The 17,176-nt window shown below is 48.3% G+C and overlaps 1 protein-coding gene across 1 annotated transcript in view; it reads left to right on the top strand.

The window, feature by feature from the left end:
- Positions 1-17,176, top strand: part of LOC143995767 (uncharacterized) — a 51,414-nt gene that overhangs the window by 15,570 nt on the left and 18,668 nt on the right. Inside the window, exon 2 of the mRNA XM_077490480.1 lies at positions 9,222-9,310. Coding sequence (XP_077346606.1) covers positions 9,250-9,310 — 61 coding nt within the window. The 5' untranslated portion in view covers positions 9,222-9,249. The remainder of the gene's footprint in view (positions 1-9,221; positions 9,311-17,176) is intronic.

Consider the following 17,176-nt stretch of genomic DNA (forward strand, 5'->3'; position numbering starts at 1 on the left):
ATGTTAATAATCACATATCAATGAAGTCTGATGGGCGGAGCTACCTGCTTAGTGCATCTCTAGATGGGCCCTTGATGAATGGTGTAAAACTTAGAGTGGATCTCAACTTTGGCTTTGGCTCTTTGCAGTGCCAGGACAAGGTCACCTAGGGCCCAGGGCGAACATGCCAAATTGCACCCCCAAAATAGGCCGCTAATCTGCATGCTTAGCTCAAATGCCCTCATTTCACATGTGCTGCCCCCCCCCCAAAAAAATCCCCCTTCCTAACACAAATCCTCTACCCCTCAAATGTCCCCTCCAAGCGCAAATCCCCCCCCCCCCACACTACAAATCCCCCTTCCCTAATCTCCCATCCTTGCACAAATCCCCCCCCCTGCAAATCCCCCCTCCTAGCACAAATGCCCCACCCCCCAAAAAAGTCTCCTCCTAGCACAAATCCTCTCCCCCCACCATATTACCTGTTCTAGCAGAAATCCCCCATCCTAGCACATATCCCCTACCCCATCTCCCCTCTCAGCAACCCCCCCCCCCCCCCAATCAACTCACCTCCCCAAATTCCACCTGAGAGCAATTCTTACCTCCAGCCACCCCCCCCCCCAAATTCCCCCCCAACATAATTCCCCTCCCCCCAATCACCTTGGGATGCTCCCAAACCTCACATGATACCAGAGTGCCCAGGTCAGCTGCCCCTCCTGCCCTCGTCCTGGCCCTGCTCTTTGGGCGTTCGGTCAAATGCCCCAACATTTACCGTGTGGTTATAATGAACAACACTGGTTTTACTTTCACTATTATAAATAACAGCTTCCCGCTATCAATGGATGGTAAAGACGCGGGTGGGTGCGGGATGCCGGCAGGTAGGGTGGTACACCTGGTATAGTTCTGGATGGCGGGGGGAGGGGAGGGTAAATAGTGACGCTCTCCTCTGTGGATTAAAGGTCTGCTTTGCATTTTGGGGACCTTTAGGAGGTTTTTTTTTTTTTTTTTTTTTTTTTTTAGGAAGCAGGCAGGAAAATGTCATTTGATGGCAATTTAAAAACGTTCTTCCTTTGTAAATGTCGGAGCTTTAAAAATCGCAGCTCCTGGCCAAATTTTCGTTTTTTTGCATTGGTACATGTTCCCCAGGGTAGGGGTTCGTGTTTGAAGTTCACTGAATCCTGCTTGAGCCAATCCCAGGGCAGTTCAGTTTATCCCGATGCAGGAGCTGAGAACCCCGCCGTTAGTTTTCGGGAGATTTCCCTCTGCTGTGAGACTAAAACAAGCAGAGGATATCTGATGGGACTTTGGCCTGGATCTACCATTGTGTTGGGTAGAGTTGGAACAAATAAATGAGAGGAAATGTCTAAAGATGACCATACATGTTATCATTTGATTGCATCTCCTATAGTAGCACCACAGCCTGGCTGAATGAGGACACATATCATTGGTTTCCATTGGTTTTAGTAAATCTAATGGAGATTGTGGAGATTGTTAGATATACGGCTCCTTTGGCAACCTCACTCACTGTTCAGATCTTTTATCCTAATCAGCAGTGGATCTTCCAGCTTGTTGACTGACCGGCTCGGAGATTATAAAGATCCTGGAATGGGGACAAAGTTTCCATATTTCCTCACTTGACTATTTTCCCAGATGTCTGCCAAAGTAGTAAAATCTTCCATCCGTAATGATAGGTGGCTGATCCTCAGGGGGCCATTGCAGTTTACATTGGGGGAGGGGGCAAGGGCTGTTTCACAAACTGTAACGTTTTCTCAAATAAAATTACTGTTGTACATTATGTACTTCTGTGAATTTTGATCTCCTCAGGGACTTGTACGAGGAGAAATGCTGGTATAAAATATGTAAAAAGCCTACATGTTTTTCCCTTTTTGGATAGAGTGTAGAAGGATTAGATCCATCCACCATATCTTCCTTTATGTCATCCATCCCCCATATTCTCCTAGATGTCCCCCATCCACCATATCGTCTTAGGTGTCACCCATCCCCCATATTCTCCTAGATGTCCCCCATCCACCATATCGTCTTAGGTGTCACCCATCCCCCATATTCTCCTAGATGTCCCCCATCCACCATATCGTCTTAGGTGTCACCCATCCCCCATATTCTCCTAGATGTTCCCATCCACCCACCATATTCTCCTAGATGTCACCCATCCACCATATAGTCTTAGGTGTCACCCATCCCCCATATCCTCCTAGATTTCACCCATTCACCCACCATATCCTCCTAGGTGTCACCCATCCACCATATTCTCCTAGATGTCCCCCATCCATCTACCATATCCTCCTAGATGTCACCCATCCCCCATATTCTCCTAGATGTCCCCCATCCACCATATCGTCTTAGGTGTCACCCATCCCCCATATTCTCCTAGATGTTCCCATCCACCCACCATATTCTCCTAGATGTCACCCATCCACCATATAGTCTTAGGTGTCACCCATCCCCCATATCCTCCTAGATTTCACCCATTCACCCACCATATCCTCCTAGGTGTCACCCATCCACCATATTCTCCTAGATGTCCCCCATCCACCTACCATATCCTCCTAGGTGTCACCCATCCACCATATCCTCCTAGGTGTCGCCCATCCACCATATCCTCCTAGATGTCCCCCATCCACCATATTTTCCTTTATGTCATTCATTCCCCATGTTCTCCCTTCATGTCATTCATCCACCACGATTTCCTTCATTTTATCTATCCTCTATGTTTTCCATGTTCTTTTTCATGTCATCAATCCACTATATCCTCCTAGATGCCATCCATTCACCATATCCTCCTAAATGTCATCCATCCACCATATCCTCCTAAATGTCATCCATCCACCATGTTTTCCTTTATGTCATCCATCCCCAATGTTCTCATTCATGTCGTTCATGCACCATGATTTCCTTCATTGTATCCATCCTCCATGTTTTCCATACCCTCCTAGATGTCATTCATCTACCATATTCTACTTTATGTCCTCCATCCACCATATCCTCCTAGATGCCACCCATCCACCGTATCCACCTAGATGTCATCCATCCACCGTATCCACCTAGATGTCATCCATCCACCGTATCCACCTAGATGTCATCCATCCACCGTATCCACCTAGATGTCATCCATCCACCGTATCCACCTAGATGTCATCCATCCACCGTATCCACCTAGATGTCACCCATCCACCGTATCCACCTAGATGTCACCCATCCACCGTATCCACCTAGATGTCATCCATCCACCGTATCCACCTAGATGTCACCCATCCACCGTATCCACCTAGATGTCATCCATCCACCGTATCCACCTAGATGTCATCCATCCACCGTATCCACCTAGATGTCATCCATCCACCGTATCCACCTAGATGTCATCCATCCACCGTATCCACCTAGATGTCACCCATCCACCGTATCCACCTAGATGTCATCCATCCACCGTATCCACCTAGATGTCACCCATCCACCGTATCCACCTAGATGTCATCCATCCACCGTATCCACCTAGATGTCATCCATCCACCGTATCCACCTAGATGTCACCCATCCACCGTATCCACCTAGATGTCATCCATCCACCGTATCCACCTAGATGTCACCCATCCACCGTATCCACCTAGATGTCATCCATCCACCGTATCCACCTAGATGTCACCCATCCACCGTATCCACCTAGATGTCACCCATCCACCGTATCCACCTAGATGTCACCCATCCACCGTATCCACCTAGATGTCATCCATCCACCGTATCCTCCTAGATGTCATTCAACCACCATATCCTACTTTATGTCCTCCATCCACCATATCCTCCTAGATGCCACCCATCCACCGTATCCACCTAGATGTCACCCATCCACCGTATCCTCCTAGATGTCACCCATCCACCGTATCCTCCTAGATGTCCTCCATTCACCATATCCTCCTAGATGTCCTTCATCCACCATATTCTCCTAGATGTTTTTCATCCACCATAGCCTCCTAGATGTCATCCATCCACCATTTTCTCCTAGATGTCCTCCATCCACCATATCCTCTTTGATGTAATCTATCCATCGTATCCTCCTAGATGTCATCCATCCACCATATCCTCCTAGATGTTCGCCATTCACCATATCCCCTGAGATGTCATCCATCCACATGTGCTCCATTATGTCATCCATCCCTGATGTTCTCCATGTCGTCCATCCACCATGTTCTCTTTTATATCATCCGTTTACCGTGTCCTTCTATATGTCATCCACCCACCATGTTCTCCTTTATATCATCCATCCAACATGTTCTCCCAGATGTCATCCATCCAACATGTTCACCTTTATGTCATCCATCCACCATGTTCTTCTTCATTTTATTTCACCTCCTAGATGTTCTTCATTATGTCATTCATCCCTGATGTTCTCCTTCATGTCATCCATCTACCATGTTCTTCTTCATTTTATTTCACCTCCGTGATTTCCTTTATATCTTCCATCCAACATCCCTTTCCCTTTATGTCATCCATACATATTGTTCTCCTTTATGTCAGGCATCTACTATGTTCTCTTTTATGCCATTCACTAACTATGGTCTTCTATTTTTCATTCATCCACCATGTTCTCCTTTATGTCATCCACCATGCAATCCTTTATGTCACCCATTCACCATATTCTCCTTTATGTCATCCAGCATGTCCTCCTTTATGTCATCCATCCACCATGGTATCCCTTATGCCATCCATCTACTATGTTCCACCTCATGCCATGCATCCACCATGTTCTTCTTCTCCTTTTCTTTATGTGGAAGAAAGCAAGATATTTATAATGCTTTCTTCCACAATTTTTCATAACCCCCTCTACAGTTAAGTTTTATTCAATATGTGCAAAAAATTGCCATTTTCTAATCCATATTCTTTCCAACAGATGTATATTTGTTTTTTGACCCTTTGCAGCACTTCTGCATGCCTGTCCAGCTAATATTTAACATCCTCCTGTAGCAACGCAGTTCAAAATATGTGATATTCCTAATTAGTCACATTTTGAGTAGAAATGTTTCATCCACCATATCCTCAGATCTTAGATGGAGATTGTATATGATACACTATAAGGCCAGAAGTATGGACACCCTTCCATATAATGCCTCCAGTGAAGGGTACTGTAAATACTGTTAACACATACAAACACATTATAGACCATGGTGTGCTTCCAACCTTGTGGCAATTTCCTACAAATAAATTCAAAATAATTTTGCAAAGCCTTCCCCCTCCAATTTTCTGGGAAGACTTTCCACAAGATTTTAGAGGGTGGTGTCTGTGGGAATTTGTGCCTAATTATGGGGTCAGGCACTGATATTGTGTGAGATGATCTGGCTCATGTGTTGGGCCTCACGTTGGGCGAAAAAAATCACAAATAGCGTTCAAATTTATCCTAAAGGTGTTCAGTAAGGTTGAGCTCAGGGCTCTGTGCATGGGAACTTGTGCCTAATTATGGGGTCAGGCACTGATATTGGGTGAGATAATCTGGCTCATGTGTTGGGCGTCATGTTGGGCGCCAAGAATCACAAATGGCATTCAAATTCATCCTAATGGTGTTCAGTAAGGTTGAGCTCAGGGCTCTGTGCAGGACACTCAAGTTCCTCCACATGTTTTTATGGAGTTGGATTCTGGTCAACCCATGTCTTTATGAAGCTGCTCCAAAATGGTCTACCCATGTCTTTATGAAGCTGGCCCAAACTGGTGACACCACGTCTTTATGGAGCTGGCTTTGTACACAGGGGGCACAGTCATGCTAGAACAGAAAGGGGTCTTCACCAAACTGTTACCACAAGGTTAGAGGAGCACAATTGTCTACAATGTCTTTGTATGATGTAGTATTACCAGGGCCCTTCACTGGAGACTCCTGAACTCCATTACTTGGAGAGATGTCTACATATGTTTGTCCATAGCGTGTATTATATAGTGATATTTGGCCTTATAGTATATGAATCCTCAGTAGATATGAAGATGTGGATCTAAGTGATTGCATTGCAATGGGTTGGAGGTTATACGCTTGCTTTGCGTTATTATTAGTTACATAGAGGGAGGTGCCCATAGACAGCTCATGGTGGCAGTTCACCAAGTACTATTCACGCTGGACATAGACAATGCATGCCGTGATTACACCCTGTGCCACTGATCTGCAGATGTGGAGGAACAATTGGAAGGACATCTGTTATTCTGCAGGAAAATAGAAGAAGGGGGGTGTGATGGGGGGCATCACACAGCATCTAAAATTGGATCTGACATTTTATACACAATCATTGACGCCAGGACATAGCCAGGAACAGATACAATCTATTTACTGCTGAGAGTGCTACCTTCAAAGGTTAAAGTTTCCACTCAAATATATTTAGGTTGTACAGTAGGTTATAGATGGAGACTGGCTGGTGGGCACCCCACTGGTTGCTTGTGTCTCCAGCAGGCTGCAGTGGTGATACCTCCCTGCTATTATTCCCAGATCTTTTCATGCCCACCTGGGAGTTTGGGTTCCAGATTCTTCGCTTACATTCTCCATAATGTAAGGTAGAATAAAAGTCCAAGAGGAATGAAAGGAGACTGTTGTGATGGGCACAGCAAGTATACAGACCCGGGAACTCAGCACAAGGATTATGGGAACTCCTCATAATGGGCACAGCGGGTGTACAGACCCGGGAGCTCAGCACAAGGATTATGGGAACTCCTCATAATGGGCACAGCGGATGTACAGACCCGGGAACTCAGCACAGGGATGGTGAGAACCCCTCATAATGGGCACAGCGGGTGTACAGACCCGGGAACTCAGCACAGGGATGGTGAGAACCCCTCATAATGGGCACAGCGGGTGTACAGACCCGGGAACTCAGCACAGGGATGGTGGGAACCCCTCATAATGGGCACAGCGGGTGTACAGACCCGGGAACTCAGCACAGGGATGGTGAGAACCCCTCATAATGGGCACAGCGGGTGTACAGACCCGGGAACTCAGCACAGGGATGGTGGGAACCCCTCATAATGAGCACAGCGGGTGTACAGACCCGGGAACTCAGCACAGGGATGGTGAGAACCCCTCATAATGGGCACAGCGGGTGTACAGACCCAGGAACTCAGCACAGGGATGGTGGGAACCCCTCATAATGGGCACAGCGGGTGTACAGACCCAGGAACTCAGCACAGGGATGGTGAGAACCCCTCATAATGGGCACAGCGGGTGTACAGACCCGGGAACTCAGCACAGGGATGGTGAGAACCCCTCATAATGGGCACAGCGGGTGTACAGACCCGGGAACTCAGCACAGGGATGGTGGGGAACCCCTCATAATGGGCACAGCGGGTGTACAGACCCGGGAACTCAGCACAGGGGTGGTGGGAACCCCTCATAATGGGCACAGCGGGTGTACAGACCCGGGAACTCAGCACAGGGATGATGAGAACCCCTCATAATGGGCACAGCGGGTGTACAGACCCGGGAACTCAGCACAGGGATGGTGAGAACCCCTCATAATGGGCACAGCGGGTGTACAGACCCGGGAACTCAGCACAGGGATGGTGAGAACCCTTCATAATGGGCATAGCGGGTGTACAGACCCGGGAACTCAGTACAGGGATGGTGGGAACCCTTCATAATGGGCACAGCGGGTGTACAGACCCGGGAACTCAGTACAGGGATGGTGGGAACCCCTCATAATGGGCACAGCGGGTGTACAGACCCGGGAACTCAGCACAGGGATGGTGAGAACCCCTCATAATGGGCACAGCGGGTGTACAGACCCGGGAACTCAGCACAGGGATGGTGGGGAACCCCTCATAATGGGCACAGCGGGTGTACAGACCCGGGAACTCAGCACAGGGATGGTGAGAACCCCTCATAATGGGCACAGCGGGTGTACAGACCCGGGAACTCAGCACAGGGATGGTGAGAACCCCTCATAATGGGCACAGCGGGTGTACAGACCCGGGAACTCAGCACAGGGATGGTGGGGAACCCCTCATAATGGGCACAGCGGGTGTACAGACCCGGGAACTCAGCACAGTGATGGTGGGAACCCCTCATAATGGGCACAGCGGGTGTACAGACCCGGGAACTCAGCACAGGGATGGTGGGAACCCTTCATAATGGGCATAGCGGGTGTACAGACCCGGGAACTCAGCACAGGGATGGTGGGAACCCCTCATAATGGGCACAGCGGCTGTACAGACCCGGGAACTCAGCACAGGGATGGTGGGAACCCCTCATAATGGGCACAGCGGGTGTACAGACCCGGGAACTCAGCACAGGGATGGTGGGAACCCCTCATAATGGGCACAGTGGGTGTACAGACCCGAGAACTCAGCACAGGGATGGTGGGAACCCCTCATAATGGGCACAGCGGGTGTACAGACCCGAGAACTCAGCACAGGGATGGTGGGAACCCCTCATAATGGGCACAGTGGGTGTACAGACCCGAGAACTCAGCACAGGGATGGTGGGAACCCCTCATAATGGGCACAGCGGGTGTACAGACCCGGGAACTCAGTACAGGGATGGTGGGAACCCCTCATAATGGGCACAGCGGGTGTACAGACCCGGGAACTCAGCACAGGGATGGTGAGAACCCCTCATAATGGGCACAGCGGGTGTACAGACCCGGGAACTCAGTACAGGGATGGTGGGAACCCCTCATAATGGGCACAGCGGGTGTACAGACCCGGGAACTCAGCACAGGGATGGTGGGAACCCCTCATAATGGGCACAGTGGATGTACAGACCCGAGAACTCAGCACAGGGATGGTGGGAACCTCTCATAATGGGCACAGCGGGTGTACAGACCCGGGAACTCAGCACAGGGATGGTGGGAACCTCTCATAATGGGCACAGCGGGTGTACAGACCCGGGAACTCAGCACAGGGATGGTGGGAACCCCTAATTCCTCTTCCGTTCTAATAACATTCTTGAGATTTTACATATAACGACTATCTTTAATAGCTGTATATAGATGATCTTATATTATATAAGATGCCTTGTGCCCTCAGTCTGCACCGGGCCCCTGGAGGTCCAGTACTGGTGGAAAACTTTGGCAGGCGGAGTTGTTATTCCTTCTCTGCATTCTGTGTGGAGCCGATTGTTTTATGTTTATTATTATGCCTGTGTTATCGTCAATGAATGAATGTCCCCGCAGGAGGGGCCCCGTCCACTTCTTGTTTGTACTCCAAGCGGAGCTCTCCTGAGTTACCAATATCGGTTGTCATCTAATGATATTTCTGATCTTCAGGTGTGTGAACGGCTGACTCGGGAGCACCATGACCCACCAGAGAGCCCTGTCGCCCCTCTCCCTCCTGCTCGCCTCCCTCCTAGGCTATGGTGAGTTCATTCTACTGATCAGTGCTAACAATGAAAAAATGTTTTCATATTATACAGGAGTGACATCATCAGTCTCCAGATATAAGATATATTATACAGGAGTGACATCATCGGTCTCCAGATATAAGATGTATTATACAGGAGTGACATCATCAGTCTCCAGATATAAGATGTATTATACAGGAGTGACATCATCAGTCTCCAGATATAAGATATATTATACAGGAGTGACATCATCGGTCTCCAGATATAAGATGTATTATACAGGAGTGACATCATCAGTCTCCAGATATAAGATATATTATACAGGAGTGACATCATCGGTCTCCAGATATAAGATATATTATACAGGAGTGACATCATCAGTCTCCAGATATAAGATATATTATACAGGAGTGACATCATCGGTCTCCAGATATAAGATATATTATACAGGAGTGACATCATCAGTCTCCAGATATAAGATATATTATACAGGAGTGACATCATCAGTCTCCAGATATAAGATATATTATACAGGAGTGACATCATCGGTCTCCAGATATAAGATATATTATACAGGAGTGACATCATCAGTCTCCAGATATAAGATATATTATACAGGAGTGACATCATCGGTCTCCAGATATAAGATATATTATACAGGAGTGACATCATCGGTCTCCAGATATAAGATATATTATACAGGAGTGACATCATCGGTCTCCAGATATAAGATGTATTATACAGGAGTGACATCACTGCTCTCCAAATATAGCATACACTGTATTACCAAAAGTATTGGGACGCCTGCCTTTACACACACATGTACTTTAATGACATCCCAGTCTTAGTCCGGAGGGTTCAATATTGAGTTGGCTCCGCCCTTTGCAGCTATAACAGCTTCACCTCTTCTGCGAAGGCCGTCCACAAGGTTTAGGAGGGCGTCTATGGGAATGTCTGACCTTTCTTCTAGAAGAGCGTTTGTGAAGTCAGGCACTGATGTTGGACAAGAAGGTTTAGCTCACAGGCTCCACTCAATTCATCCCAAAGGTGTTCGGTTTGAGGTCAGGATTCTGTGCAGGCCAGTCAAGTTCCTCCACCCCAAAACTCGCTCATCCATGTCTTTATGGACCTTGCTTTGTGCACTGGTCCAAATCATTTGGTGGAGGGGGAATTATGGTTTGTGTGTGTGTGTGGGGGGGGGGGGGGGGTTTAGGGGTTGGGCTTGGTCCCTTAGTTCCAGTAAATAGAACTTTTAAGGCGCCAGCATACAGTTTGGGGACGGCCCCTTCCTGTTCCAACATGACTGCGCACCAGTGCACAAAGCAAGGTCCAAAAATAGATGGATGAGCGAGTTTGGGGTGAATGAATGAATGAATGAATGAAATACTTGTATAGCGCACAATGCGAACTGAATCGCCTCTAGGCGGGGAGGAACTTGACTGCCCTGCACAGAGTCCTGACCTCAACACCTTTGGGACGAATTAGAGTGGAGACTGCAAGCCAAGCCATCTCATCCAACATCAGTGCCTGACCTCACAAATGCGCTACTGAAAGAATGGTCAAACATTCCTGTAGCCAACAGTGGACTACAGTTACCTTGTTCTTCAGACTATCCCCCCCCCCGTTATTATTCATCTATTCCATTGTCCCTCTAGTGCTGGGCTCCAGTGACTGACATCATATCTTTGAGCCAAGCAGGCTGGATTGTGGGACTAGTAGTCTCTTGAGCAGCCATTCTGATGTGGTGATATTACCCCTGGACTACACATCCCAGAGGTCCCTCTGCAACACGAACAGACCTCTGGGAGGAACTATGAATGGGCCAGCAGATCCGCCTCATGCTCTCTATTTCCTGGGCCTGATTGAGTGAGCACCTCTCTGCTGCTAGGCGAGAGGGCTGCGGCCTACCACGCGGCGATCGAGTGACTCCAGCCTGGCCCCGGAGGGCCCAACTCTGCTCGCACATCCCGGCGGCACCAGCTCATTAGATGGATCCAACGACCGCCCGTGTCCAGCAGCTGGTGGGTAACCGCCGTTCGTCTCCCAGAAGGACATCTAATCCAGGACCGCTGTTCTGGAGGTTCCTATTCAGCTCTGCAGTCGGTGAGAGGGCAGTCGCCCATCATTCACGACCCTTACCTGATTATCTTGCTACAGACACCTTGCCCATGGAAACACTTTATTGCATTACATAGGACACTGTACATAGACATCCATATCCTGAACTACTCGAAGGAATATCACTAGCCTGTTTAAGGTGTGCTGCTTCTATCATATCGCTGTGCCATATTTTTGATATAATTCAATGAGCTCCAACTGCTGGTGAAGACTACTGCAGGCCTGCACTCTGGACATTGCTGTTGCTATTGGTTACAGGGCCCTTATGCTATTCCTATTTTAACTGGTCTCTCATTAGGATTTAAAGGTTGAATAGGCCGGCCTGGGATTCTCCTTTAGCGTGGCATCATATTGCATTAACTAGTGGATTCTTTACAACCCCTCCAGTCTATTCTCTAGTTGGTATTTCACTGTATGTATATGTATATATATATATATATATTTTGCTCCTTGCTATTGAACTGTAATGAAGCTGTTTCAAGGGGATTCTTCACCTGAGTCTCGGAAGTATATCCAGGACTGAGTTGATCAATAACCACTTTTTGTACACATATCCTTACTCCAGTAAAACCTAATAGAATATCTATTTGACATGTGATAGAGTGTCATTTAAAGGGTCTTGCAAGAAGATGTCTGAACCCAGAGTGTCAGGTGGGTCGGAGTGTTCACAGCAGGGTCAGGGCGGTGCAGATGAACAGGTAAATCAAAGCAGGCCTCAAGGGGGCAGCACTACATTCCCATAGACAATTAACGGCAAACCTCGGCACCCCAGATGTTTTGGAATTACATTTCCCATGATGCTCAACTACACTGCAGAGTGTATGAGCATCATGGGAAATATAGTTCCAAAACATCTGGGGTGCCAAGGTTCGCCATCACTGCCATAGACACCCTCCTAAACCTTGTGGACGGCCTTCCCAGAATAGTTGAAGCTGTTATAGCTGCAAAGGGGCGGAGCCAACTCAATATTGAACCCTCCGGACTAAGACTGGGATGCCATTAAAGTTCATGTGCGTGTAAAGGCCGGGTGTCCCCAATACTTTTGGTAATATAGTATATATTATACAGGAGTGACACAGATCTCTAGATATAAGATATATTATACAGAGTGACATCACCCCTCTACAGATATAAGATATATGTGTATATGTATATATATATATATATTACACAGAGTGACTTCACTGCTATCCAGTGGTCATGTTGTAGCTGCTTTCCAATAAATAGAAAACTTTTATTTGCCGCAAGACATAAGGGGTGACGTTTGGTGCTGCCTTTTGCTTGCAGCACATCACTGCTTCATTTAAAAGGAAAATAAAACTAATGCCGCGTACACACGAGTGGATCTCCAATGCTTCCGAGCATGCGTAGGAATTTTGCGCGTCGGAAATGGTACAGACGATTGGAATTTCCGATCAAAACTTTTTCTGACCGAATAGGTGAGAACACGCTCTCAATCTTTTGCTGGCGGGAATACGGCCAGCAAAAGTCCGATGGAGCGTACACACGGTCGCATTTTCCGACCAAAAGCTCTCATCGGTCTTTTGCTGGCTGAAATTCCGATCGTGTGTACGCAGCATAAGTATAAGAACAGTGAAAACCTAAATCACCTCCAGCTATATCACTCACATTCTTCGCACCTCCCTATCCCCACAGAGAAATCAAAAGTTAGGCATATGCCAGTTAGGTCTGTTATCCCTGATCAAAATTGTCCTGCCGCTGACCTGTTTTACACTGCTATATCCTCTGCTGTCTTTTAATTCTTGTAAAAAAAAAAATACCCGTCTACTCTTTTCTCTAGTACATTTTGGCCTATTCTCCCCAATAAATATTTCCTGTTGCTGCCCAGTTTTACACTGCTGTATTATCTGCATTATCATAATTCTGAAGGTCAAGGGGAGCCTGTTAAGAGTTTGCTTTGTCACTGCTGACACTTCCTGAAAATATGAAATGAATGAGATTGAGGTGCTGCTATATGTGAGCCAAGAATGCCCATCTACCATCTGCTCACACTGGTGTGTGCTGGAGGTTTCAGAAAGAGACCGAGGGGGCCCCTTTTTCTTGGGACACGTTCAGCTGTGCCTTTGAGCCTAGTGAGAGGGCCATCGGGCCATTACTTATACTGCTAGCAGAGACTGAGTTGTCATAAGCAGGACACTAACTGCCCTACACGCAGACCGCTTCAGTGCCAGTCTTACATGGCAATTTACCAACACTATACTGCATTCGTACCAGCTCTATACCACCGCCACACCAAACTATCACCGTGTCTGACCCACATCCACTCTGTATCTGTACAAAGAACACACCACCTCTATACTATAGCATACGTTATCTGCATGCAGGCTTTTCAGGACTGTAATTAAGCGCACCAACATGTCTTAAAGGGCCTCAATGATAGCCGGCAGAAGAAACATCTTAAGAACTGCCCGTCTGCCCAAATCCTACCCCACCACCTCTCACCTATTACTGACTCATCAAGCCCTGACAGTGCTTAGCAGACAGTCTTAGACCTACCATAGCCACCGTTAGTGCTCCTATGAAAGTATAGCTCCTGTGACTTGTAGTTAGAGTCTTATTACTGATCGCTGCGGCACTGCAGGTGGCATTGTTACTGTTTATGCTGATCTGGACAGCCAGTATTATTCCATGCCTTGTCTTTGTTGTTAATTATCTTGCAAACCAAAGTGTATTATTACCATCCTCATTTTAACCCTTTATCTCTGCATGCCTATTATAAACTTTGTAGAATGACAATATATACGAAGCTTGCTTTACTACTTGATTTGGTTCCCCGCATTCTTTGCAATAGCATTACTGCCGGGTACTCAGTGTTGCTGTCGGTGATCTCTTGTGATACCGTACAGGCGTACATTTGTGCGCTCAGCCTGGTGTGTCAGAGGGGCTGAGGTCTGTGAGAAGGTTGAGATCAAGAACAGAGGACCCATCCCAACCAGCGGCTCCTGCGGGGGTAGCGCTACATTAATGTTGCCCCTGAAGTTAATAAGAAATGACTCCCCCCCCCCCCCCCCGACTCCTGTGGGAGTAGCGCTACATTAATGTTGCCCCTGAAGTTATAAGAAATGACTCCCCCCCCCCCCCGGCTCCTGCGGGGGTAGCGCTACATTAATGTTGCCCCTGAAGTTAGAAGGAATAACTCCCCCCCCCCCCCGACTCCTGCGGGGGTAGCGCTACATTAATGTTGCCCCTGAAGTTATAAGAAATGACTCCCCCCCCCCCCCCCGGCTCCTGTGGGGGTAGCGCTACATTAATGTTGCCCCTGTAGTTATAAGAAATGACCCCCCCCCCCGGCTCCTGTGGGGGTAGCGCTACATTAATGTTGCCCCTGTAGTTATAAGAAATGACCCCCCCCTCCCACCTTGTTGTATGGTAACTTTGTTTTTAATCTTTGCATTGGTCCATGTCCCCCGTGGCAGTGCCCAGACCCCTGTGCCCTTTTTTTTGTACAGTTGTTGGCCTATTATCCCCTAAAAATGGTCAGAATTGAATTACAAGATTGCCCCCCCCCCCCCCCCCCCCCTTTGACTTCAATGCGATTCGCCACTAAGCTCGAGTTTTCTGAATTTGAAACTGGATTCAGCAGATTGATCCCATGCGGAGGTGCTCGGCCCTTCCCCCAAATAAGTGATATTTTGCCATTTCCCCTCCCAGTCATATAGTCAGTATAATAAATGGTTACAATGTATCCTCTGGGCTCTGAGTACATTGTCGCGGTGCGTCTCCCGTATCTGATCTCCTCGTGGTCTGGGAGGTTTCCGGCTCAGAAGTTGGGATGGCTCCCGTTGTGCGGAGTCAGCGGGATCCGTATTGCTCTAAGATTCCCTTCCTCCGGTAGGACGCACGTTGTCAGGAAATCCTCACTTCATTCAGTCTGAAGAAGAATCGGAGTAATAAAGTAAATCGGAGATCATATCCTCAAGTGTTCTGTGAGAGGCGCTATGGAGCGAGGCCAACAAGAAGTATCTCCATAGGGAGTCCTTCTGCTCCGTTCCCCGTTCTATGACACTGTTACCTTAAAGAGGAACTCCACCCTTACTATCAAAATATTTTGTTTTGTTAAATCTTAAAACTAGTCCCTGAATAGAAGACAAAAAACTAAAACAAAACCATAGTAGTCTATGGAGTCCAGCGCTGTCTTGTAGGGAATGTGCTCCCCGCACTGCTCCTCTGGTGCCGCTATCTTCAATTCAGTAGCGCCGCTATGGGGGCTATGGTGGTGCGTATCGCACCCGGGTGGTACTCGCCAGAGGGGTGACACCATCAAGTAGGAAGTGATATCCCACTGTGATGATGTTGATCCCCCCCCCCCAATCCGTGAGGGAGAGGTTAGACAGGAGACAGCCCAAAAAGGGGGTTATGTCACCCCCCCTGTAGGGAGGTCACTGTCACTCCCCCTGTAGGGAGGTCACTGTCACTCCTCCTGTAGGGAGGTTATGGTCAGAGGTTATGGTCACTCCCCTGTAGGGAGGTCACTGTCACTCCCGCTGTAGGGAGGTCACTGTCACTCCCCCTGTAGGGAGGTCACTGTCACTCCCCCTGTAGGGAGGTCACTGTCACTCCCCCTGCAGGGAAGTCATGGTCACTCCTCTGGTAGAGAGGTCACCTGCAGGAGGAGTGACAATGACCTCCCTACAGGAGGAGTGACAATGACCTCCCTACAGGAGGAGTGACAGCAGCATGGGGAGAAATGGGGAGGAGAGGGAATGGGGAGGAGGAGGATGTGTTTTGGGAGGGGGGATTTGGAGGGAGATGATTTGTGCTAGGAGGGGAAATTTGGGGGAATTTGTGGGATTTGTGGTAAGGGGATGGGGGGGGGAGGGTGAGTAAAGATCAGTGCTTAGAGGGAGGATTTAGACTAGGAGGGGAATTTGCATTTTTGTTTGTGGAGAATCTGCAGCAGAAAATGTGGGTGAGTCGGTCGTAGTCAAACCCTACAAAGTCCCAATCTTATCGCATTCCTGCATCAGCTCCTGTATACCAACCGGAGGGGGGGGTGAGAGATCCCAGCCAGCACCTCCTCCCGGCTCTCTCCTCCTCTCTGCTGCTGTCACAACTCCTGTAGCGAGTTCTCACCGCTGTAACATTTGAAGTCTGGAAGTTTCAGGGAGGGAGGGGGAATTGCACTGGGAACACTATGGTGGGGGTGGGGTAACAAACATGAATGGGTAAATTTTGAGGGGAGAGGATTTGTGCTATGGATGGGGGGGATTTGTGCTAGGAGGGGGGATTGGGGAAGGATTTATGCCAGCAAGGGACATTGGGGGGATGTATGCTGGGGTGGGGGGGGGGGGGTTGGGGGGTTGAGAATCTGTGCTAGGAAGGGTAATTTCTGGTGGGTGTTTTTTGCTAGACAGGGATGGGGGGTGGTTTACGCTAGGAAGGGGGATTGGGGTGGCTGAATCTATGCTAGGAAGGGTAATTTTTAGGGGTGGTCTTTGCTAGAAGGGGGAATGGTGGGCGGGGGTGTTTGTGCTAGGAGGTGGCATTGAGGTGGGTTTGTGCTGATAGGGGTAATTGGGGGAGGATTTGTATTGAATGGAGGGATTTGGGGGCAGAGGATTTGTGCTGGGGAGGGATTTGTGCTAGGAGGGGGGATTGGGGAAGGATTTATGCCAGCAAGGGACATTGGGGGGATGTATGCTGGAGGGGGGTTGGGGGGTTGTGAATCTGTGCTAGGAAGGGTAATTTCTGGTGGGTGTTTTTTTCTAGACAGGGATGGGGGGTGGTTTACGCTAGAAAGGG

The sequence above is a fragment of the Lithobates pipiens genome, unplaced genomic scaffold (genome assembly GCF_037356315.1).
Source record: "Lithobates pipiens isolate NorthernLeopardFrog02 unplaced genomic scaffold, aLitPip1_a1.2 Scaffold_19, whole genome shotgun sequence".
Taxonomy (NCBI): domain Eukaryota; kingdom Metazoa; phylum Chordata; class Amphibia; order Anura; family Ranidae; genus Lithobates; species Lithobates pipiens.